At 40.4% G+C, this 26928-nt stretch overlaps 2 protein-coding genes across 2 annotated transcripts; both read left to right on the top strand.

Moving 5' to 3' along the window:
* The first annotated feature begins 22876 nt into the window (after positions 1-22876).
* LOC148291274 (uncharacterized) lies at positions 22877-24387 on the top strand. The gene is made up of 2 exons (XM_088245743.1): positions 22877-23683; positions 23989-24387. The coding sequence occupies exons 1-2, from the start codon at positions 22877-22879 to the stop codon at positions 24385-24387; spliced, it is 1206 nt and encodes a 401-aa protein (XP_088101869.1).
* Positions 24388-24390: 3 nt separating this feature from the next.
* LOC148291273 (uncharacterized) lies at positions 24391-24738 on the top strand. The gene has a single exon (XM_088245742.1). The coding sequence runs from the start codon at positions 24391-24393 to the stop codon at positions 24736-24738; it is 348 nt and encodes a 115-aa protein (XP_088101868.1).
* The last annotated feature ends 2190 nt before the right edge of the window (positions 24739-26928 follow it).

The following is a 26928-nucleotide window of genomic DNA, read 5'->3' as shown; positions in this document are numbered from 1 at the left end:
CGACAGTTATAAACGAAAAATCACGATTTAACGGTTGTTTCAACTCTGATTTTGATGATTTTTTACAGCTACACTCCTTGACCCTATATGAATACAATGACTGCATTCGATCGTCAATTTAAAATATTTACACTAGTGGATACCACAAAATCTTATGTTATATTTAATAAAAGTATAAATAAACTCTTAATTGTTAGTGAATATATTGTTTTGATGGAATACGCATTCTACGAAACTAGTTTCAACGATCCAACCGTCAAATTTGTTTGTTTACACTTCGAGATCATATACGCCAAAAATCGGAAAAAATAAACATTCAGAGATTAAGTAATAGGACAAAACTTTTCGACGGTTATAAACGAAAAATCACGATTTAACGGTTATTTCAACTATGATTTTGATGATTTTTTACAGCTACACTCCTTGACCCTATATGAATACAATGAACCAATTCGATCGTCAATTTAAAATATTTACACTAGTGGATACCACAAAATCTTATGTTATATTTAATAAAAGTATAAATAAACTCTTAATTGTTAGTGAATATATTGTTTTGATGGCATACGCATTCTACGAAACTAGTTTCAACGATCCAACCATCAAACTTGTTTGTTTACACATCGAGATCATATACGCCAAAAATTGGAAAAAAAAAACAGAGATCAAGTAACGGGACAAAACATTTCGACGGTTATAAACGAAAATCAAGATTTAACGGTTATTTTAACTCCGATTTTGATGATTTTTTACAGCTACACTCCTTGACCCTATATGAATACAATGACTCAATTTGATCTTCAATTTAAAATATTTACACTAGTGGATATCACAAAATCTTATGTTGTATTTAACGAAAGTATAAATAAAAAAAGGGTCGTCTATTATGAAGTAAAGACAACCCTTTTCATATAAAAAGAGTCGTCTATTATATGTAAAGACGATGGTTTTTTTATAAAAATGGTCGTCTATTATATGTTAAGATGACGGTTTTTTTTAAAAGCGTCGTCTTTTAAAACACGCTAAAAAATGGCCGCTTAAGTGAATTCGCGCTCGACAAATTTTCAAATTTTCACCCGTCTTTGAAAACCTTATCTCTCATTAACAAGTGTCGTCTTTTAAAACACGCTAAAAAAAGGCTACTTAATTGAATTTGCGCTCGACAAATTTTCAGAGTTTTCCCCCTTCTATGAAAATCTTATCTCTCCCTCCTTGAAATCTTAATTTTCTGAATCTCTGATTTTTCGTTTATTATGGTGCCACCACAAGAACAGGTACTTTGCCAATTATGCCAATTGTGTTCTGCTGTCATTCTAGAGCTGCATAGATCTTTTTGCTAAGGTTAGGTTACTGCTAAACAAGTTTATGTTTAAGAGTATTGGGGTCTCTTTCATGCAGGTCTTTCCTTTTTCGACACCAACAACTTGGAAAATGTGCAAGAAGGCAGAGCTAAGTCAACCCAAGAACAAATTGATGAAGTTAAAATCAAATTAGTAGAATTTGTGAGCTCCGTTATTTCTAATTATAGGTAGGAAGTATGTATGTAATAGAATAAAGATTGGTTGACTATGTAATAACTATTGACTCTTCAAAAAACTAAATATAATAAAACGATGGTTTTATTGGAAAAACCGTCATTTGTATATATTATCAATGACCTCTTTTAACACCATAACGTCTTTTTTATATACAATCAACGACAGTTTTACTAAAAAATCGTTGTCTTAGAGTTAATAGACGACAATATTTCAAGAAATCATCATCTTCACATTTAATAGATGATGGCTTTTTAACAAAACCGACGTCTTTGGATATAATAAAACATAGTTCTTTAACAAAAATCGTCGTTTTTACATCAAATAGACGAAAGTTCTTAAAAAAACCGTCGTCTATTTACATATAATAGACGACGGTTTTGAGTAAAAGCGTCGTCTTTACAAATAATAGACGACGGGGATTTACCGTCGTGGTTTTATGCATCAAAAGATGTCGGTCGATTTCACGACGGTTGAAAAACCGAATACACGACAGTGGATTACCGTCGTCTATTTCTATTTTTGTAGTAGTGTTCACAAGCTTAACATATTCAACCGGGTGAAGAGGAATGACGAAATTTTGGAAAAGCCATCACCTGTGGCTGAGGAACTGAAACCATTGAGGGACTATGTTGTCCCATCTGTGGAAGCATCACCATCGAGCATTCGTCGTCCAACCATTGATGCCAATAATTTTGAAATCATACCAGCTGTAATTTCAATGATTCAACAATCATCCATCTTTTGTGGTTTACCTCAAGAAGATCCTAATAGCCATATATCTACCTTCTTGGAGATATGTGAGACATTTAAGTGCAATGGAGCTACCAATGATGTTGTTCACTTAAGGCTTTTTCCTTTCTTTCTTAACCCGAGCCTAGTCTTCCATTACAACCAAAGTAAAAGACCTAACTAATCTTTTGGGAAATCTTGCTTGGAGGTGGAGGTAAGTACTGACGTTCTTAGTATTCGATTCGATGACGTTTGAGTATAGTTTCTTTTAAGCTTTGATATTATGGGTATTTGTTGGGTAGATTCAGCTGCATCAAAATCGATTCAGCTACATCCTCAACTTGCAATACTCGCAAGTGCACAAGCCGTTCGGTAGTATAGCATATGTAAGTACGAGGTCGATCCCACAAGGATTGATGATAGATTGATTCAATTTGATTCCCTCCATAAAACAAAAATGGAAACAAGATTGATTGCGAAGAGTACAAGAATTGAAGACATAAAGTTTAAACAAACAATGAAAAAAGACACTAGAACTGGTTTTGGGGTTAAAAACAATTTTAGGACACTGGGGAACAATCCAATTCTAAGACTCAAGTAATTAAGTTAACAAGTTCAATTCAGATTCACAAATTGATTCTAGCTAAAGTATGATTAAGCCATAGTGTTTAGTCCTAACATTGTATTCCTAATTCCCTAGTTAGATCCTTTGTTGTCGAACCTAAATTAAGCATTAGAAATCCATTAAGCATAGAAGAATGTTTTAAGCGACCAAGCATGTATCTAATCCCTATTGTCGAATATCCATACATAGTCTTCCTATTCATAGTTCAATTCGAATTAAGGCATACGGTGTCTACTCTTAATTCCAACCAAGATTGCTAACATACAAGTTTTAATGGTAATCAATCATTCATAGCATATTAACTTATAAGCATAATGAATAAGAATATGAACCGTAATTGAAAATTGGAATGTAACATCCCGACCCAAAAATGTAGATATTCTTAAATTTAATTAATTTCATAACATTTGAATTTCCAATTTTGCCCTCGGGAGTAGGGGTAATTTGGTCATTTTTAATCCAGAAAGATTTTGGAGACAGCGAGTGGTATTTTAACGTAGATCGTACCGAGATGAGTCCGTAGACATGTAGTGGGCTAGAATAAGGCCTAGTTTGGGATTACTGTCACTTTTTTAAAAAGTTGCTTCTGCTGTGCTTTGAAAATAATTAGCTGTAAAGTAAAGCAGCTCCATGTTTGGTAAACAACATTTTTAAAATGCTGTTAGTACAAAAAGTAATGTCAAAACCGTTTGGTAAATTTTAATGTAAAATTGTTGTAACTATTAATAATGACTAAAATAAACATGATGTTAAAAGTGTTATGTACTAATCATGTGGTGGTAGTGGTAGTGATGGAGTGGAGGTTGTGGTGGTTATGAAGGTGGAGTTGGTGGTTATAGTAGTGGTGGTGGTGGGGATGGCAGTTGTGGAGGTGGTGGTGGTGGTAGTAGTGGCAGCATGGTGGTGGTGGTGGTGGTGGATGTGGAGGTTTTGGAGGAGGAGGTGGTTGTGGTGGTGGTGGTGGTGGTGGTGGAGGTGGAGGTGGAGGAGGTGGTGGTTGTGGTGGTGGCAGTGGCGATGGTTGTGGAGGTAGTGAATGTGGTGGTGCAAGTGGTGGAGTGGAATGTGGAAGTGGAGGTGGTGCCATTTTTTAAAATGAACGATGGTATTTTGGGAATTAAAAAAATTCATTAAAGGTTCATCTTTGCTTCTTTTGAAAGCAGCTTTGAAAAGCAACCCAGAGTTTGCTTTTAAAAGCTGCCGTCAAAAGGCCACTACTTTTAAAATAATCGGGATATTTTATTTTTACCAAACACCTTAAACTGCTTAACTTTAAAGTGAAGCAGGTTTTTGGCCAAAAAAAGCAATCCCAAACGGGGCCTAAGAGTTGTAACGAAAAAGTTACGATCAAAATACCCTCGGTGGCATAACCGTAATTTTCTCAAAGTTGGTTTGATAAAATCTGATTTTTCTTCTCTCTCTCCTCACTCACGATCTCTCCCTACTCACGATCTCTCCCTCTCTCTCTGCGAAACAGAAACCCCCCCCTTTGCAACGACAGCGACTTCTCTCCTTCGCCGCCGCCGCCGCCACTGACCGCCACTCACGCCGGGACTGGTCCCAAAATGACCGGGCCACTTCCCTATTCCCATCCCGACCCACCTCAGCCGCTGGAACCACCGGTTCTTTCCGGAAATTGAAGAAACACGGGCTGTTTTGGACAGTTTTGGATAGATTTTTCGAAAGCTCGTTCAGGTATTTCCAATGGCCAAATTTTGCAATCCAAGTATGCTTTCTCATCCTCTCGACGTGTTCTAGCTGATGGTTGGGTAGGATTGCATCAATTTCTAGCGTAGGCAATCAATTTTTGAATTTAAATTTTGCCGGTTTTCCAATTGAAATTCCGGCCACTTCCAGCCACTTTTTGGGATAGGTCGAAGAATAAAGGTGGTTCCAAATTAGGTGTTTTACCTAGGGTAGGAAGCTTGGCCGGCAGTTTGGAGTTTTTTCCGGCCGTCAGAAATTTATCAAGCCACCCACGCGCTGCCAGCGCATGTGGAGGCGTGTGGGCAGTGTGGTGGGGCCACTTTCTATCCTAAAATGTTCTCCTAGTTCTCACGAGCGTGTAGGTGTGCTCGGAGTTCAATTTGGATGTCGTTTGATCATCGATCGGATATCGCATATTGTGCGTTATCCCAGTTCGATACATTAGAATCATTGGATCGACTCCAATTTATTATATGTTGATCTAGACATTCCTAGGATTTCACGGATCGTGAATCGGAGCCCCGGATGTTCCGATTCAATAACTTAAAGTTTGCGTTTTACGATAACCGTCCGATCGTGCGATCGCGAGCGATCCGACCGTTTGATCTGAACCAAACTTGAAGGACGTATTTCCTAAACCTTGTGGAACCCATAGGAACGTTTGGATCGTAGAACGAAGGTCGTGGGCCCCGCGGGCCCGGTTCACCAAATTTGGGCAGTTGACCCTCGGTTGACCGCGAGTCTTCTGAGGTAGTTTCACTCTTCGAGGAGTACTAGAACGACCCGTTTTGACGAGTCTTGACCGTTATTTGATTTATGTTGATTATGTGGGGCTATGAGATTATTTTTATGGTTTTAAATTGTGAGGTCATTGGATGTCATTTGTCATTTGAAGTTTGTGCAATATTTGAAACTTTGGAATATATGATTTCAAGTTACCTGATCAATGGGTTTTGAAAGCGAGTCTAGGGTCTCGGCTTTGAGTATTAGTATTTAAGTGGACGTTTGCCTTTAAGAGTGTTTAGTTCTTTTAATAAGGAATTTATGTGAAAACAAGTGTTTAATTTTTTTATTTAAATTGTTTTAGGATTTTTATGAAATTTATGATCATGTGAATAATCGTTGGTTTAAAATAATATTATTCTCATTGATTAAATTTCCATGAAATCTACTATGGATCTATATGATCATGGAATGAATATATATATATAAGTAGGTCGCTAAATTGTGAGAATTTCTATTATTTTGATATTTGAGATTAAAATTATTCGGAATACTGATTATATATGTTTAGAAATTGATATTCATTCTTTGATGAAATATTTGGGCAAAAGATTTATATGAGTTAAGATGCCTTGTGATGGTGAGGTGAATATTTGGGTTTTGACATGTTCGAGTATCTTGAGCTGTATATATATAATATTTGAGAAAGTGCTAGCTTTATTGATTATGTGTGGGGAACTTGGGATGTTGTTGTGATGTGGAAAGATGTGAGATTAGAATGTCAGTTTGAAGTGCTATTAGCACTACCTTATGTACCTCCCCGGATATGGAACATATGCTTGAGAGTTTATTGTCTATACTATGAAAAGGAATTTGGGAAAATTGAATTAGGAAGATAATATAATATTTATATAAGGGTCACGAACTCCACCATCATATGTACCTTCCCTGGTCATTATACCCACACGTGGTATTGGATTTTCCGGCGTGTGGGCTTCCTTGGTTACGGATTCGGGAATTGATGGATACTGAGAAATTGTGGATGTGGTTTGGATATGGGAACTTGAGATATTTGGAAATGTCGGAACCCGGGGCATCCTTAACGGGGTGTCGTTGTAGACCCTTGATTTGGTAGTCTGCGCGCGTAGGACTGGTCACAGGCGTACGGTTCTTGAGGATGCATCCGTATGTGCTGGCTGAGAGTTAGTCCCTTGGTTAGACGGCACGTTCCCTAGCCACATGGTCAAACAATCCCCAGTTGGATTGTTTTCCCCAGTACATGATGTGTCTCATCATATGTACCTCCCCTTTGGATACTGATACTTGGAATCAGTGGATATGGATACGTGGATATGACAGAACCCGGGGCATCCTTAACGGGGTGTCGTTGTAGACCCTTGATTGGGTAGTCTGCGCGCGTAGGACTGGTCACAGGCATACGAGTCTTGAGGATTCGGCTATAAGTGCTAGCTGAGAGTTAGTCCCCCGGTTGGACGGCTCGTTACCGGGCCACATTGGTGTTGAGGATTCCTCCATGTGGTCTAGTTAAACAATCCCCAGATTGGATTGTTGTCCCCTAGTACATGATGATGGTGAAAGGTGGGTGTATTTATATATATTTATTCATTTATAGACATACCTATATCTGTGGATTCGATTCTGGGTTGAGATTCGTGAGATTGTGCTTTGTAAGTACCCTGTACATGTATGAATGTTTAAGTCGTGGATTGGAAAGTGTTATTCGGCAGTATACGCCTTGGATAGGGTATGGTTGCGGGGTTGAACTGATATAAGGGAAGAAATTGATAATGTGTTCAATGTGTTTTGTCGGATTTGAAGTTGTAGATGAGTCTGAAATGTATTGTTGGTTCTGCTTTAAATAATCGCATATCATCTGAAATCATGAATTGTTGAGTTAAGAACTACGTGTGGCTTGATCCCTTGCAATGGGGTATGTAGGTAGCCTGGGGTTTTACCTAGGTGCAGCCATGAACTAAAGTTATTTTAATCTTTGGATGAATTATTTGAAGGCCAGAGGCCATCTTTGTAAACTGCATGAATTTATCTTGTGCATGCTGCCAGTTGGTGTTTTAAAAATGAGTCTTTAACAGGTTGAAAAATTTGAGAAAAAGTCATATTTTCAAGGGATTTCGGCAGACAGTCTCGATTTTAAGTAAGTGGGCCCGACATCATCGAAAATTCCACAGGATTCGTCTCGGGTTCCGAGGAATTCAGGGCGGGTCCTGTTATGGAAACAAATCAAACTTGAAAACTTAAGAATAATAAATTACATGACAATGAAAAATAAAGTACAACTAAGAAAAACATAAAGGAAAATCTAGCAAAAGAGTTTTATTACAACAATTGAGAACTTAAAAGGAAAACTAAGAGAATTTGAGGGAGAGAAGGGAGAGGAGCTTTAGAGAGATGTTTGAGAGCTCTACCTCACCCACCCCCCCCTGCGCGGGGTATGTTTTAAATCTTGGAGAACCTCACTATTTATAGGCATAAGTGAAGGAACAAATTTGATTGAATATACACACAATCATCACTTGATTCCTTTACCTACCCCACAATTCCATTTTATATGTTTTTCTCTTCTCTTTTTGCTTTGGTGGTATGGCACTTTCATATTCTTTGGATTGTTTATATCTTCTTTTTCATCCACTTGTTCTTATCTTCAAATGATAAGGTTGCAAATGCCATATCATGATAACAATGCAGGCATCCTAACTTTTCCATTAACAACAACAATGCATACTTAGGTCATGCATGACCTAGCAACCTTGTGAGCATCACAACTTGGGCTTCTTAATTCCAAATGAAGACTTTGACCACACTAAATTGAAGCCTAGAAAATGAGCTTTTCAATGGACTAAGGCTCTAGTGCCAATTCTTCATGTAAGCCATTGAAAAGGTTGATACTCATTGACTGCACAGCTGCTGGCCTAGTTTGACAGTGAATACCCTGCAGTCTGCTTGTAGGCACATTTTGGGCTCGTTTCTCCTTTAATACAATTCTAAAAAAATATGGATCTTGAAGATCTTTGTCTTAAATTTCCAAACATATATAGCCTTGCTAAGAAAAAAAGCGAAAAGGCCTTCAGACATCATTTTTGGAACAGTAACGCAGATGCTTATGAATTTCACCTTAAGATGCCATATGTTGCCAAAACTTCCATAACTTCCTCTAGAAGATTCAGAATCATGAACCGTAAAACAATCCAGAAACTAGAATTCCACAAATTTCCAATCGTGTGTGGCTCATTAGCTGGTTCTTTCTAAGCACATACAGTCCGATCCGTGAAGTTGACTGATCTGCAAACACAGTTTTGAGCTATCTTGACTCCAACATGCATTAAATCAGTTCTAAAACTTAATACACTGAAACCAAATAAAAGAGGGTTAAAAGCACAAGTTTTATCCAAAACCAATAGCAAAATATAAGCTTGGATAGTACAAAATGAAGTGTAATTATGCACTTCAGTATTGGCATCAACACTTAACACTCTGATGCATTTACTTGTATTGGTAGAGCTTTAGTTTAGAATGCATGAATGGCATACATTGGTTTCTATTAGTTTGTTTAAAGTGATGCATTTAACACCTTTGTTTTATAGTCAAATGTTTGTGGGTATCGTAACTAGTAACCCTCAGGAGACATAAATCCTCCTACAAGAGATACCTAGAGGTTTAAAGGCTATTACCTGCGAAAGTGGTTTACTTTAGTTTGTTTGTTTTTATTCTTTTTTATTTTCCATTTTTCTAGAGGACTAGCAAAAGATAAGTTTGGAGGTTTTTTTTTTTTTTTTTTTTTTTTTTTCCAGGAAAAGAGCTAATATTATTATAACTGAACGCTGACCTTGGCATCAACAACCAAGGTATTAAACAGCCATTCAGGAGGAACAAAATCCCAGTGGTGGATACCATCGTTCTTACGTACAAAAGATGCAACCTCATGAGCAGCTTTATTATAGTTGTGATGGGCATGAATAAAAATCACTTCTTGGAGTTCTCTAGTCATAGCCTGGATGTTGAAAATCAAACCGTCGACCTCCGCATCCACTAGTCTTTCTCTGTTCACCATCTGGATGGCGATTAGAGAGTTGGATTCCACCATGACACGAGTAGGTTTGGGGGTATTTGATATATTGATATTTTACCTATTTATTATACCTCTTTTACTTGTCTCATTGATCCTTTCTTTGGGCATGAGGCCGAAGACGACCCCGATGATCCTTTCTTTGGGCATGAGGTCGAAGACGACCCAACGTTAGGGATCTCCGATGAGGAATACGAGGGGATCCTCGGGATGGTTGAGGAGAGAGCCCTCGCCGAGGACGACTACGCGGCCAAAGAGGGGGCTGACAAAGGAAACCAGCACGGGCCGAAAGAGGTAAGCATGAGCATGGTCTTGGTGTTACCGTCTGAGTTTTCGGCCCCAGGCGAACAGAGCAACGGCCTAGACGATGACGTGGTTGAAGGGCAGCTCAATCAAAGACCGAAGACAAAGGAGGAACTGTTGGCCGTGGCCTTTAACGAAGTAATACCCAGAGATGAGCCGAATAAATACCGACACCTGAAGCCATTGTACATCTCGGCTCATGTGGAGGGGATACCCGTGTCCAAAGTCTTCGTTGACTGTGGGGTGTTGCGTAGATACAGCTGTACCAAAATGGATTCAGTTGCATCCTCAACTTGTGATACTCGCAAGTGCACGAGCCGTTCGGTAGTATAGCGTATGTAAGTGCGAGGTCGATCCCACGAGGATTGGTGATTGAATGATCCAATTCATTTCTCCTACACAAAACAGAAATGAAAAAGAAAGGAAATAAATAAAACAAGGAAGAAAGAAAATAACTAACTCAAGTAGATAAGTTCCCAAGTTCAATTAGATTAATGGATTGATTCTAGCTAAAGTATGATTAAGCCATGGTGTGTGGTCATAACCTTGTGTTCCTAATTCCCTAATTTGATCATTTGTTGTCTAACCTAAAATTAAGCATTAGGAACCCATTAAGCATAGAAGAACATTTTAAACAACCAAGTATGTATCTAATCCCTGTTGTCGAATGTCCATACATACTCTTCCTATTCATAGTTCAATTCGAATTAAAGCATGGTGTATACTCTTAATTCAAACCAAGATAGCTAACATGCAAGCCTAAATGGTGATCAATCATTCAAACTAGCATATTAACTTATAAGCATAATGAATAAGAACAAAAACCATAATTGAAACTTGGAAACTAATTCAACTTGAAAACTTAAGAAAAGAATTTACATAACAAAGAAAAATAAATTACAACTAAGAAAACATTAAAGAAAGCTAGAATTGAGAACTAGAAAGCAAAACTAAGAGAATTTGAGGGAGAGAAGGGAAGGGAGCTCTAGAGAAGTGTTTGAGAGCTCCCCCCCTTGGGGTGTGTTTACAAGCTTAGAGAACTTCCCTATTTATAGGCCTAGGGGAAGTGAAAATCTGAATTCAATATGGCTAATGCATACAACACTTGTTTTATAAAATCTGAAATGGTTGATGCACTTGTATTAGAAAATCTAAATTGGGTGATGCACTTGTATTAGAAAATCTTGAATTGGTTGATGCACTTCACCAATAGATCCCACCAGCAGCCCTAGCTCATCTTCATGTCACCATGACCAAGCTTCCAACCAGAAATGATAGCTCATACCTAGCTCACCATGACCAAGCATCCAACCAGCACATGCTGAGGTCAGCATGACCAGCAACTTCAAGGGCTTACAACTTGGGCTTCTCTTAATCAAATTAGGACTTTAAGCACTCGAAATTGAAGTTCAGAATGTCTTCTTTCCAGCCATATGTTATTTGGGCCAATCCAAGGTCGGAGGAGGAAGTTAAGGCCAAAACAAATTGCTAACTCATTTTCCGCGCTGATAAGATCCATCCTGAGCATGGTTCTGTGTTTGCTAGGTAACGGACTCCAGATTTATCCAATAGGGCTGAATTTTGGATATGTTATAGTACACACCAATTGGAACAACTTTCATGAAGAATGTGGCCTCATTCGAGCTATGTAGGTTGTTGAAACAAAGCTTGCAATATGACCTACGGAACTGGACTGGCAGGGGGCTGTAGCCAAAATGAGTTTGTCTTTAAGCTCTTCATCCATTCATCCAAATTAGGCCTTAACATGCTTGAATTGCATGAATTATGCTCTCTAAAGCCATCATTATTACCTAAAGCTCAATGAACTGAAAGATAAACACAAAAAGGATTAAAAGCACAAGTTTAACTCAAAAACATAACCAAATCATAAGCTAGAAGGGTACAAAATGATATACAATTATGAACCGATCAAATACCCCCAAACCTAGATTTTGCTAGTCCTCAAGCAAAACAAAAGGAAAACGAAGAAAAATAAAACAAAATAAGAAGTTAACTAGACCACTTTCGTAGGTAACTCGATTGCATTGAGCGTATGCAACAAGCCTTTAAACCTCTAGGCATCCCTAGTAGGAGGAGTTGTGTCTCCTGAGGGTTTAACAGATACGATACCCACAAACGTTTTACTGACTCTGTAAAACAAAGTAATTAGAAAACTTAAAAGATTTGTTAGTTCTTAAGAAAAACAAAAAAAACAAAAAAATAATAATAATAATTACATTAACAAAAACAAAACAAAACAAAAAAATTACAAAAATAAAAAGAACTCAAAACAATCTTTCCGAACATTTTCTGAAGAGAAATGACTCATGCACATGACTCAAAAGTTTTAACAATAAAAGCTCAATTTTAAACATTATTCACAAAGCGGCAAAGTTCAAAACATAATATGCTCAAAGTGTGGTAGTGTGATAGCCAAATGCAACAAATTCCCCAATCTTAGTTTTCACACAATTTCAAAAATCATACAAAGCACAAGTTCAACTTCAAATCTCACCAAAGTTGTCCTCTCACAAATGAATCACTCGGAAGAGGGCTATAATGCAACACTCAGTTATAAACATAAGATTAGAGTTAAACCATAAAGACTTAACTCGAAATAGAAAGATGAAGAACTTGCATTAATATGATCTCAAGAAGGATGCCAAACACTTAAAAGTAGAAAAATGAATGCAATTCAACCACATGACATTTAAGATCAATTTAGGTCTTTAACATAGGTTGTAATGGGGCCAAGGGTGTAAGGTGAGTAAGAAATGAAAGGTATGGATAAAACAAAGTCCAAGGAACTCAAAATATAAGAGCATAAAACAATTGTTTACAAGACTTCGAATCATCACAATGAGAATTTATTTTTCTTTTACATGATCAAAACTCCTTATACCTTCATTTACATTGATTCACTCCTTTCCTGAACAACCACCAATTTATTTTGAAGGCCCAAAAATGAAACCCAAAAATGAAATTTCATTCAACCACCACTTAATTACAACTTTTCTCTTTTCTTTCACCAATTGTGTGATTTTTTTTTTTTTTTCTTTTTCGAAATGTAACACCCATTCCCTATGAGTTCCTTAGAAAGGTAAATATTTGTTTTTCGGGCTAAGGCGAGGAAATAAAATTGGTAAATGAAAGAAAAGGTTTACATGTAGGCTCAAAATGGTTAACAATGGAAAATCATGCTTAAGCATGCATAAGGTTAGCTTGAAAGGCACAAACGATCCAAAGAGGGCCTTAATATCATTTCTTAAATGTCATGAAATCGAATTGCAAAAGAATGAATGACTTTTAAGTATTCAACCAAATCAATGAATAATGAGATCAAACAACAACTTTGATGACAAGAAAATAAGAGTATGTGTATAACACTCATGAAATGAAGCACAAGGCTCAAAAGCTCACATTTATGGTTATATAAGTCTAATTTATGCTTGATACAATTCTTTGGGTCATACAAATCCTTTAATTGGAGAATTATGAAACAAATGGCAAGTGCAAAGAAGGTTTCGAACATATCATGTTAGAACGATGCCAAATTAATCAATTAATTAATTTTTTTTTTTACAATAAAAATTTACAAGGAAGAAAAAAAAAAATTAAATAAAATTCAATTTTCATTTAAGTCATGCAAACATTTATCACAATCTCATCAAATGTGTTCGGAAAGTGAATAAAATCAAAATCAAAATCAAAATAAAAGCAAGACTTAACAAAATAAAAAAATAAAAACAAGCAAATAAAAAAAAAATTTAATTAAATTAAGGAAAAACCAATTTTACATGCTAAACTCCAATACCCCCAAACCTAGAAATGAACATTGTCCTCAATGTTTAAAAATTAGCCACAAACAATGTCATAACAACAAATGAAAGGTATTAAAGCAAATAAAAAAAAATCACAAAATCACAAAAGAAAACAAAAACAAAATAATTATAAAATAAAAATTACAACACAAACAAACAAACAAACAAAAAAATGAAACAGTAAACCCTAATCACACAATTCCGAAACCCAAAAAAATTTTGAAGCCCAAAGCCCACAATTTCGAAACACAAACCACGGTGAATTTAACCCACTTTGAAACCAAAACAATGGTAAAAACCCGACCCACAATGAAATCTGAAGCCCACACGTTTGTTATTATTATTATTATTATTTTTTTAAAATAAAATGAAACTTGAATTGGGAGCGCAAAGGCGGGATTTCTGAAAAGAAAGTGTGTGGTCCCTGATGCCTTGGTTCCTGGGAAGTCACGGGTGAAAGGGGTGAGGGACGTGTCGCCGCGCAGAAGCAGCTGTCACATCCCCCAAGCCAGAATTATTGGCTTCTTGGGTGAAGCGGGACGACTTTTTCACTAGAAGGTGGTGAAAGGTGAAAATGCAATTAAGGGGGGTTGGGAAACGGGTGCGGCGACATATAGAGATAAGCCGTAAGGGCCGCACAGAACTCAGAACCGCAACGGCTAGGGTTTAGCAAACTAAGTCTATAAAAGGTAAAAAGAAAGGGTAAAAAAAACACAAACTCAGAAACACACAAAAGAGAAAAGAAAGAAAGAAGAAAAGAGAGTGAGAAATCAAATGGCCTCTAACTACCCATTTTCGTTGGATCTCAACCTAGCTCCACCGACTCAGACACGAGGCCAAGCAGCGGCACCAGTATGGATGCCCTACTTTGCTTCCGCACGGGGGCCTGTGACAGTAACTGACTCAATACTCCTGGACAACGATGTTGCCATTGGAGTGGCTAGAAATTTAGTGACCCCTAAAGATATACGTGTTCTGGGGACAAGGGATGACAACCGGGTCGTGAGCGATGCCCTAGCACTGAGCGTGCAGAGTACGGCAACAGTCGCAAGTTTGGGTCATCGCCTACTTGCGAAGTCCCATGAGGTAGAGGTGCTGAAAGGTCAGTTGGCGGCGGAACGAAGTATGGTTGAGGAGTGTCAGACTGCTATAAAAAGCTTGAAAAGGGAGAGGTCAAGGATAGTGGAGGTGAATCGACACCAGCTAGAAGTATTGCGGGACGAGAATAGAAACCTATCAAAGATGGTAGAGTTGTACTCTCGCGACATGCGAAAACAGCTGGAAGACCTAGACCGACCGGGTAAACGCAAACAAGCAGATCGCGAGAGTAGTTACGCTCAAGCTAAGATTGCGATCTTTGGGAGCTCAAGTGATGAGCCCCAAGAAGCTGTGCGTGAAGCCCCGGAAGAGGACAGCCAGAGGGCCAAACTCAAAGCTCCAATGGTCGAGACACCAAGCACCGAGAAGAAATGATTTCCTACTGCATTATTGTTGTTTTTATTTTATTTTGTTGTTTTTGTATTTTCGTTATTTTATTTCGGAAATAAAAGAGTAAGGTTGCAGAAAGAAAAAGAAAAAGAAAAAGAAAACAAAGACGACAAACGGAAAAGAAAACACATTTCCCTAACTAAAATAAGATAAAGATGATAGCCGAAAGGGAAAAGCAAAAACACAAAGCTCTAGAAAATGAAAGTAACGGGCAAAAACATTAAACACCAGAAAACACGGAAAAAAGAAAAGTAAAGTAAAAGTAAAGGTGCTCCCCCTTGAAGCGATTAGGTCGAGCATGCCCGGGAAATCCGAAATGGTGTTGGCTCTCTCTCATCAGCATATGTCTATTTAAACCACACCTCTGCAAGCGGATGATACCCAGCATTTCTTCCTGGAACTCAAGGAAAAACATCAAAAAATCCAGAAACAGAAAAAAAAATGGCATCCTCATGCACTCACCTTGATGATCTCAACCTTGAGCTCTCACTTGCACCACCGAATGCCCAGACAAGGGCTCCTCCAACTCCTGTCTTCCCAAACTCCACATATCATCACGGCACGGCCTCAAACTTTGCTGAGGCAATACCGAACTTTTCTGAGGCACTGTCGAATAGAGCAGTGCTGCTAGGAGGCATGATTAGCAGCAAGCTCACTCCGACAGATCATCTGCATGTGGCACAGAGGTCTGATAAGGCAGCGGTAGAGGAGTCCCACAATTTAACTGTGCTCCACGCGGTCTCCGCTACCAATTTGGGCATGCGATTACTGGCGAGGACAAGGGAGTGTGCCGCGATGAGCGAGGAAATAGCTTCCTTGAAGGCTATGGTGGCGGACTTGCAGAAGCGGCTCTACTGTGCCAATCAGCACGTGGAAGCACTGCAGAGAAAAAATGAGGACCATGTGGAGCTGCTGCAGATTCTACAAGTGCGAGAAAATAGAGGCAAGCCATGATGATGATGGAGATGAAGAAGATGAAGAAGAAGATGAAGAAAATGATGATGATGTTGTTTTTTTTTTTTTTTTTTTTTTTTATATTTTTTTTTTTTTTTTTTTTTGTTTTGTTTTTTTGTTTTTTTTTTTTTTGTTTTTATGCAATGTTTGAAATAAAAATGTGTTTTAACACTCAGAAATAAACTAACTAACCATACCACGTAAATAAATAAATAAACTAACATAACAAAAAAAACAGAAACAAAACAAAAACAAAGACTCAACAGAAAAGAAAACAAAGAAAATAAAATAATAAAAAATAATAATAAAAAAAAAAAAAAAACAACATCATCATCATTTTCTTCATCATCCCCGGCAACGGCGCCAAAATTTGTTGTTAATATTATGTTAACTCGCAATTGTGCGGGGCAATTAGTAGTATAGCAAGACAAGTACGAGGTCGTACCCACGAAGACTGAGAAGTTAAAACTAGTTATGTACTTAGATTACCAAATTCAAGAAAGTAGGAGGTTATGTCTAAAACAGAATTTAAAACAAGAGTGGTTGTGATTGTTGAACAAAAGAAGCAAAATGAAATTGCAAACAAAAACAAGTAAACAAATGTAACAAAGAGTGGTTTTAAGAGTTGGAAAACAGATTTTGAGACTAGGGCATTCGAATCACCATAACAATTCAATTCTGGGTTATAAAGATTCAAGTAACAAGTCTAATTCAGATTCAAAGATTGATTCTAGCTAAAGTATGATTAGGCCATGGTGTTTGGTCCTAACCTTGTGTTCCTAATTCCCTAATTTGATCATTTGTTGTCTAACCTAAAATTAAGCATTAGGAACCCATTAAGCATAGAAGAACATTTTAAACAACCAAGTATGTATCTAATCCCTGTTGTCGAATGTCCATACATACTCTTCCTATTCATAGTTCAATTCGAATTAAAGCATGGTGTATACTCTTAATTCAAACCAAGATAGTTAACAAACAAGTTCTAATGGTGATCAATCATTCAAACAAGCATGTTAACTTATAAGCATAATGAATAAGAACATGAATCATGAATCAAACTTGAAACTCCAAACTTATAAACCCAGAATATTCATGTTAGGTTACATCGAAGCCCTAGTTATGGATTTAGCTACTCATAATGGAAAAGAGACTTGAACAGAAATGAGAAAACATAATGAATACAATAAGAGTAGAAAAACCCTTTTTCTGAAGTTCTTGTGGTGTCCAAGGCTTCTCCAAGTGCTTCTCCACTTCTAATGCTTCTCCAAGAGCTTCCCCACTTCTAGAAAGATGTATGAAGGATATGGAGGTGATTTGGGATGAGTTTGAGTGAGTGGTGATGGCTAAGGAAGATGAAATTCGTAGGGAAATGGAAGAGAGGTTTGCTGGAGTTGTTTTGGTGATTGTTGGAGTGTTTGGGATTTTGAGAGTGTTTGAGGATGGTTGGAGTGAATTGTGGGGGTTGTGAATCTCAGGATTTGTTGTGTCTTGAATGTGGAATGGATGTGGTATTTATAGGGAGAGGGGAGTGACAAATCTGAATTCAATATGGCTAATGCATACAACACTTGCATTATAAAAGATGAATTGGTTGATGCACTTCACCAATAGATCCCACCAGCAGCCCTAGCTCATCTTCATGTCACCATGACCAAGCTTCCAACCAGAAATGATAGCTCATTTATTGCCTTGAATACATTACAATCTGAAATACAATCATACTCTACATGTCCCCTAGATGGTAGGATGTTTAATGGATGATAAGGTGATAGAAAGAAATGGCTAAGTGTTTGGGCACAAAAGGGTTTACAATGGAATATGTATTGTATGGGTTGATGGAGGAAAAAGAAATAGGCTTAACAAAGATGGCCTAAATCATATCTTAGTTATAACTTAACATTCCAGTGAATCACACAAGCAAAAATGCATACAATTGGGTAAGACATGCAAGAGTTGTATAATCATGGCTAAAGTGCATAGAAAGCTCAAGCATAATTATGTGAGACTTAGCTAGCAAAAGAATAAGATTCAGACCTAACACAATGCTTATCAAATTCCTAAGAGCCATATTAGAAGTTAGACTCATGATTTATCATTGGTGTGGGAAGGAAAACTGAAAATGACTCAAAGAAAAGAAACAGAAAAGAAAAACGTGAGGTTTCAAATTGCTGTTTTGCTCAATTTCAACATATAATCTGTTTTGACATGTAACTTTCAAACCACTTGGTCAAATTTAACGTTCTTTATGTCGTTGGATTCAGCATGAAAAAATGAAGAACACAGCGCGGACCAAACTTTCAAAACAGTAGCAGAAAAAAATTTGTAGCAATGAAGAAGCCTACGTTTTCAAACACAAACACACAAACTAAAAAACTTTCCAGCACCCCCAAACTTAAATGAAGCATTGTCCTCAATGTTAAAGCAAAGTAAAGATGATTGAGAACATGTAAATGATAAGGGGAAAAGTTAAGAAGAAGGTTTAGAAAGAAAAAAAAAAAAGAATATATAAGCAACTCACGGATGACCAGTTAAGGGCCTCAGAAAACACAGCCAGGGGATCCGGGAAGGTTGGAGGGGTCACAATGGTCCCGCTTAAAACCCAAACTTCTTAGACACCGAAGGTGTCGCCTAAAGAACTCCTAGACACTGTATTGACGGAAGTGCTCACTGGAGTTACCATAAGTCAGCTTATATGAAAAATCTTTTTAAATTTTTAAATTTTAAATTTTTAAAATTTTTTTTTTAAAAAAAGAAATAGAAATTTAAAATAATAACAAATAAAGAGAAAGGATTGAAATGCTCCCCCTTGAAGCAATTAGGTCGAGCGTGATGCATTTGGAGGTCGCGACTTCTCCCATTACTCCACACTTCCTATCTTTGAAGTTGCCATCTCTCTCCATTTTTATTGAGCTATTTACATTGCTAAAACAAACACACACAAAAACTTGAAACGGAATTAAAGGATTACAAAATATTTAAAAAAAAAACTAAAAATGAAAAGGAAAAATCAACACAAGTCCAATTCCATGCTTCAAAGCAACAAGCACCAATGGGTTGTGTAAGCTGGGACTTAAACCCAGTTCTCTTGCTTGTTGGGCAATTGTCCTTTTCTGTTGGACTACAAACACAACATGTCCATTAACGTCATTAACTTTAAAACTTGAAATTGTCTAGTTAAGAAAAAAAAAAAAAGTAGGAAAGCCAAATAGAATCAAACAATGTTACCGATCCCCGGCAACGGCGCCAAAAACTTGTTGCGTAGATACAGCTGTACCAAAATGGATTCAGTTGCATCCTCAACTTGTGATACTCGCAAGTGCACGAGCCGTTCGGTAGTATAGCGTATGTAAGTGCGAGGTCGATCCCACGAGGATTGGTGATTGAATGATCCAATTCATTTCTCCTACACAAAACAGAAATGAAAAAGAAAGGAAATAAATAAAACAAGGAAGAAAGAAAATAACTAACTCAAGTAGATAAGTTCCCAAGTTCAATTAGATTAATGGATTGATTCTAGCTAAAGTATGATTAAGCCATGGTGTGTGGTCATAACCTTGTGTTCCTAATTCCCTAATTTGATCATTTGTTGTCTAACCTAAAATTAAGCATTAGGAACCCATTAAGCATAGAAGAACATTTTAAACAACCAAGTATGTATCTAATCCCTGTTGTCGAATGTCCATACATACTCTTCCTATTCATAGTTCAATTCGAATTAAAGCATGGTGTATACTCTTAATTCAAACCAAGATAGCTAACATGCAAGCCTAAATGGTGATCAATCATTCAAACTAGCATATTAACTTATAAGCATAATGAATAAGAACAAAAACCATAATTGAAACTTGGAAACTAATTCAACTTGAAAACTTAAGAAAAGAATTTACATAACAAAGAAAAATAAATTACAACTAAGAAAACATTAAAGAAAGCTAGAATTGAGAACTAGAAAGCAAAACTAAGAGAATTTGAGGGAGAGAAGGGAAGGGAGCTCTAGAGAAGTGTTTGAGAGCTCCCCCCCTTGGGGTGTGTTTACAAGCTTAGAGAACTTCCCTATTTATAGGCCTAGGGGAAGTGAAAATCTGAATTCAATATGGCTAATGCATACAACACTTGTTTTATAAAATCTGAAATGGTTGATGCACTTGTATTAGAAAATCTAATTTGGGTGATGCACTTGTATTAGAAAATCTTGAATTGGTTGATGCACTTCACCAATAGATCCCACCAGCAGCCCTAGCTCATCTTCATGTCACCATGACCAAGCTTCCAACCAGAAATGATAGCTCATACCTAGCTCACCATGACCAAGCATCCAACCAGCACATGCTGAGGTCAGCATGACCAGCAACTTCAAGGGCTTACAACTTGGGCTTCTCTTAATCAAATTAGGACTTTAAGCACTCGAAATTGAAGTTCAGAATGTCTTCTTTCCAGCCATATGTTATTTGGGCCAATCCAAGGTCGGAGGAGGAAGTTAAGGCCAAAACAAATTGCTAACTCATTTTCCGCGCTGATAAGATCCATCCTGAGCATGGTTCTGTGTTTGCTAGGTAACGGACTCCAGATTTATCCAATAGGGCTGAATTTTGGATATGTTATAGTACACACCAATTGGAACAACTTTCATGAAGAATGTGGCCTCATTCGAGCTATGTAGGTTGTTGAAACAAAGCTTGCAATATGACCTACGGAACTGGACTGGCAGGGGGCTGTAGCCAAAATGAGTTTGTCTTTAAGCTCTTCATCCATTCATCCAAATTAGGCCTTAACATGCTTGAATTGCATGAATTATGCTCTCTAAAGCCATCATTATTACCTAAAGCTCAATGAACTGAAAGATAAACACAAAAAGGATTAAAAGCACAAGTTTAACTCAAAAACATAACCAAATCATAAGCTAGAAGGGTACAAAATGATATACAATTATGAACCGATCATGGGGCAACGGTCAACATTCTCCCTTATTCTCTAATAAGGAAGCTGGACAAGACAAGGGAGAACCTCATCCCCAGCGACGTGGTCTTGAGCAGCTTCGTCGGTGATAAATCTAAAATCATTGGGGTATTACCTTTAAAGATCACCGTGGCCGACCAGACCAGAGTCGCGGCCTTCTACGTAGTCGAATCCAATGTGGATTACAATATACTACTTGGCCGTGACTAGATTCATCAGTCTGGATGCATACCGTCATCCCTTTTCCAATTACTGTTCTTTTGGGACGGCCAGAAGGTGTCCATACACCCAGCCGACGAAAAGTCGTTCAAAGCCAACGCCGTACAAGCACGGATTTACGACGACAACGTTGGATGGGTCGTCCTCACTGGCCACGACGCTAGCGGCCGACCAACCAGGACGACGGCCCAGAAGGTCCTGGAATTAGGCGCCGAGAATATTCGACAGGACTCGGCGCGCGAAGTATTGATCGACCTCACCAGCCTTTAGATGACAGACAGAGCAACTAAGGAAGAAGGAGCGGCGGCCGTGACTGACTTGCTGGAAAGACTGCTGGAGCATTGGGTGGGAGAATCCTTACGGCCAAACTCGCTGATCAACCTAATCGAATTTCTCCACGAATCTGATGATGTGGACATTTTGACCATCAACGACCTAGAAACGGCGCCTGCTGAGATGGAGGATGGCTACCCCGAAGTCCAGGACCCCTTGTTGGAAATAAATGTAGGGACTGAGGCCGAATCATGGCCTCTTTTTGTAAGCCAACTTTTGAACCCAGAGTTAAAGGCCGAGATTATCGGCCTACTCCATGAATATAAAGACTGCTTTGCGCGAAGTATTGATCGACCGAGGTACAGCTAAAAGTCAAAGAGGAAATTGAACGGCTCTTTAAAGCTGGCTTCATCCGTACGGCTCGGGACGTTGAATGGTTGGCCAATATCGTACCGGTTTTGAAAAAGACTGGGGCCTTAAGGGTTTGCACCGACTATAGAAATTTGAACCTCGCGACCCCCAAAGACGAGTATCCCACGCCTATGTCCGATCTCTTGGTGGATGGAGCTGCGAAACATGAACTCCTTTCCTTTATGGACGGCCATGCTGGTTACAACCAGATCTTTATCGCCGAGGACGATGTCCACAAAACGGCGTTCAGATGTCCAGGCGCAATCGGAACCTACGAATGGGTGGTTATGCCGTTCGGCCTAAAGAACGCAGGTGCAACATACCAGCGAGCCATGAACCTCGTCTTCCACAACCTTATTGGCCGAACCGTTGAAGTCTACATCGACGACGTGGACGTAAAGTCCCCGTTCAAGAAATGAGCTTTCGGTGTCACGGCCGGGAACTTCCTTGGCTTCTTGGTTCACCAACAAGGGATAGAGGTGGATAAAAATAAAGGTACGGCCATTATGGCGGCACCTCCACCAAGGACCAAGAAGGAACTCCAGTCCTTCCTCGGTAAGGTCAACTTTTTGAGGCGTTTCATATCCAATTTGGCAGGAAAAATCCGGCCATTAACTCCTCTGCTCAAACTAAAAAACACGGAACGATTCGTATGGGAGGCCGAGCATCAAACGGCCCTTGACGAGATCAAAAGATATATGTCTCAACCACATGTCCTTATGCCACCGAGGAGAGGGAAGCTTTTGAGGCTCTACATTTCGGCTTCTGAAGGATCTATCGGCTGTCTATTGGCCAAAAACAATGAGTCTGAACGAGAGCAGGCCGTACATTATCTCAGTCGCACCCTTAACACAGCCGAGCTAAACTATTCGCCAGTCGAAAAGTTGTGCTTGGCACTCTACTTCGCGGCCACTAAATTACTACATTACAGCTTCCTTCGGTCATCCAGATCATTTCCAAGACCGATCTCATCAAGTATATGCTCACTAGGCCAATCATACGCGGCCGGATTGGGAAATGGACGATGGCGCTATCCAAGTTCACCTTCCAGTATGTGGCTCAAAAATCGGTCAAGGGTCAAGCTTTGGCCGATTTCCTAGCTCACCACCCGGCTCAAGGGCGGGAAGAAGAGTTAGAAGTCGAGATCGGCATGGCCCGCATGGAAAAGAACTACTGGACTATGTACTTCGATGGCTCAAGCACCGAGAACATGTCTGGGGTCGGAGTCTCACGAAGATGGCAATTCGCATTCCAACTCGATTTCAAATGCACCAACAATCAGGCCGAGTATGAGGCACTCATCATCGGCCTTGAAATTTTGAAGGAAATGATGGCGACTTGCATTTTGGTCTACAACAATTCTCAGTTAGTAATCAACCAACTGACCGGGGAATATCAATGCACGAGCGAGAATTTAACTATGTATTACGTGACGGCCCTTAATACGGCCGACGAGTTCTCTAGGATTTCTTTCGCTCACGTACCGCATGCCGGAAACCACGATGCCAACGAGATGGCCCAGGTAGCGTCGGGAGTGAACATTTCGGATGGTGACCACGACCGAATGATAAGAGTCGAGAGGCGCACCCTGCCAGCCTTGGCCGAACGAGGAATGACAACACAAGTGTTTTCGGCCGAAGTCTCCAACGAGGTCGATGCGGCCAAGGCAGATTGGCGCTACCCCATAGTCAAGTATCTTCCCGACCCCTTCGGCAACCATGAAAGGACTACGCGCTTCCGAGCTCGGTGTTATTTGATCTATCAGAACGAACTGTATCGGAAGGGGTCAGATGACCTATTGCTCCTATGTCCTAATACCAAAGACGTTCAGGTGATTATGGCTGAGTCTCACGAAGGAATTTGTGGCGCCCATCAGTCCGGCATCAAGATGAGATGGTTGGTTCGAAGGCACGGCTACTACTGGCCGACTATTGCATAGAATATGCAAGGGGGTGCATCAAATGTCAAATCTACGGCCCCATACAAAGGGTACCGGCCGAATCCCTTCACCCTGTCACTAAGCCATGGCCGTTCAAAGGATGGGCCGTAGACATCATCGGCAAAATATATCCGGCTGCGTCCAACCAGCACGCATGGATTCTTGTGGCAACTAACTATTTTACTAAATGGGTCGAGGCCGAGTCCTTTCCGTCAATTTCTAGCGCAAAGGTAGTTAAGTTCTTCAAAAACCACATCGTCCATAGATTCGGTATACCTGAAACCATCACGGCCGATAACGGCCCGGTTTTCGCCTCCGCCGAAACTCAGGAGTACGCCGAAAGAATGGGGATCAAATTGGTTCATTCAACGCCCTACTACCCTCAGTCCAACGAACAGGCCGAAGCAAGCAATAAGGTAATCAAAGGTATCCTTGAGAAGATGATTGAAGAAACGCCTAGGGCTTGGCACGACTTGCTCCCTGAAGCCCTTTGGGCTTACCGAGTCTCAAAACGCTCGGCTACTGGTACCTCCCCTTATGCCTTAACCTACGGCCATGATGCTATCGTCCCAGTAGAGCTAAAGGACTACGCGTAAGCCATGGCTCAGAAGTTAGAAGATTTTGAGCAGTCGAGGCTTGACGCTTACAACCTGATGCAGGCTCAAAAGCAAATCATGGCAAGGGCCTACAACAAAAGGGTCAAGCAAAAAACCTTCGGCGAAGGTGACTTGGTATGGCGTTCTGTACTTCCTATCGGGACTAAGGATCCTCGGTTCGGCAAATTCTCACCGAGCTGGGAAGGGCCATTTGTTATTGAACGGATTCTTGGCCGAGGTGCGTTTCAGTTGAAAGATAGAGATGGGGAGCGTCACAACTTGCTGATCAACGGCCAATACTTAAAGAGGTACGTTCCATCGCTATGGGAGACGGCCGAGAATGGAACATAAATTGGCCTAAGGCAAGAGAATGCAAGAAATTTGAAGAAACGATATGATTGCATCTTTGTGAAAAGAAAGGAATGAGTTTTCGCATCTACAAAGAACAGCCAGCTGAGGCTGACTATAAATATACGAGAGATATAGAAAGGAGGCTATTGGGGGCCAAAAGCTTAGATTTCATTTTGAATTTAATTTAGGGTTCATATTTACAAGGGGTCAGCCGATTATAGCTGAATAAAAAAAAATATTACATTATCCATCCGAGACTTTGAACAGCCGTTTAAACCCCCTCACTGAACATTCCCCAGATCAGGCATGTTATCCTTCTCCAGGCGATGTCCCCACTGTCTATATCCGCCTGTCATCTCGCCCTGATCAGCTTCCTCTGGGCTAGTGCCTTCTTCTTCTCGGTCGCTGTCTTGAGGATTTGCTTGGCCGAAGACTTCAGCTCGGCGCCAGCTGCAACCGCGCCGTCTCGGCTCCCGAGGATGAGATCCCGACGGGCCTGGAGCTCGGAAATCTGGGCCTCAACCTGTACAAGCTGCTCGTTCACCCTCTGGACCACGAGGTCATTTTCCTTCAGTCGAGCCATAGCAGGTTGGACTTGTTCTTTTATTTCTGCCAGTTCCTGCTCAAGTGAGCACCCCTCTATCATCCTCATACTGGCTTCCGAGAATTGGCCGATCATCTCCTCGCCCTCGGCCAAGCGAGCCTGCAGCTCATCCAGTTGAGCCGAATCCAGCAGACCGAGCGTCATAGCCGTATCCATGCAGGACCTGAACTCCGTGAAAGCCTCGGCGGTGGTCATCTGGTGGACCCCCAAGAATAGGAACTCCCGGAGCCGTTCAACAACGGCCCTAGACTCCTCGTCCAAGGGGGCCAAGGTCGAGCTGCATCCCTCCTCATGAAGACTGGCGTACAGTTCGGCGAGGTCATCTGAAGAGGCAGGCTCCTGAAAAGAATGTAACAGGTTAGAAGTTTGAAATGACAAACAAAGAAAAGTTAGAGGCACTAGAAAAAGAATTCACCTCAGCGGTCGGAGGTACGACGGAGGTCTCGGCGACCGCGAGCCCGGTCATAACCGTCAACTCTTGAGACAAAGGCGGCTGCGGCATGGGCACACCGACCGAAACGACCGAAGTTAAAGTTGAGGTGCCAGTGGCCAGGGGCTCAATGACGCGAGTTCATCCTCGGCCAATGGCTCCTGAGTCACGGCCAATGGCCAATGGCTCCGAAGTTAAAGATAACTGGCGGGCTCGGCGCCACAACGGCCGTAGTCAGAGGCAGAGACGGTCTGGGGGGCTGAGAGCAAAGGTCCATTAGTTCAAAAAATCCAAAAATAAGCTAAGTATGATAAGAGATAAAACACTTACCGAGCGGAATACAATGCCACTAGGGTGATGGGGCGCGACCAAGGGCGGCTCAATTGGGGCCGTGGTGGCCAACAAAGGCACGGCCTCCACCACTAATGGAGTCCCAATCGAGGCCAACAATGGCGGTTCTACAGTGGCTGCCTCAGCGCTTGGCGCCTCTGCGACTTCCGCCTCGACACTTGGCACCTCTGCGGCTGCTACTTCAACCTCGGCATTTGGCACCGTGCCCTGACAGGAAAACCAAAATTATCAGAGTGTTAAAGAGGATGAAACTTAGATCAGGCGAGAAGAAATAAAGAGATTCACGGTTGCAGGAGGAGCCTCCTCCACATCCTCGCCCTCCGAAAGAATGAGGAGAACCCTCTTCCTCGGCGGTTCCGCGACTGCCGCCTCGATCCTAGCTTCTGTGGCCTGTGCTCCTTCGCTCGCGTTGGCCACGGCTTCTGCTACCTCCACTTCACGAGAAGCCTCAGTGGCAGCGACCTCTCGGCTCCTTTTGCAGCTCGGAGCTATAAAAACGAAGCATGGGTCCGAAGCAAAGAAAAGGGAGAAGAGAAGTGATGGGCTAGAAGGATAATTGCTTACCAATGGCGGCGCTTGGACAATCTGGCGACGGCTCAGTCGATGGCACCGTCCTAAGCGCCAAAGTCCTTGGTGTCCCCGCCACAGTCGTTGTCCTAGAGGATGGGGCCGTGGTTGAAGCCGTGGACGTCACTCTAAACATAGGTGCGGCAGAGGATGACTTCTTTCCCCTGCTGGACTTAGGGGGGAGGGGATCCCAATCTGCGTTCTTTAGGGATCCCCTCACGGCCTCCCCTGTTGGCCG

Source organism: Prunus avium, chromosome 8, assembly GCF_965620075.1.
Source record: "Prunus avium chromosome 8, drPruAviu1.hap1.1, whole genome shotgun sequence".
Lineage (NCBI taxonomy): Eukaryota > Viridiplantae > Streptophyta > Magnoliopsida > Rosales > Rosaceae > Prunus > Prunus avium.
This window is presented reverse-complemented; position numbering and strand designations above follow the sequence as displayed.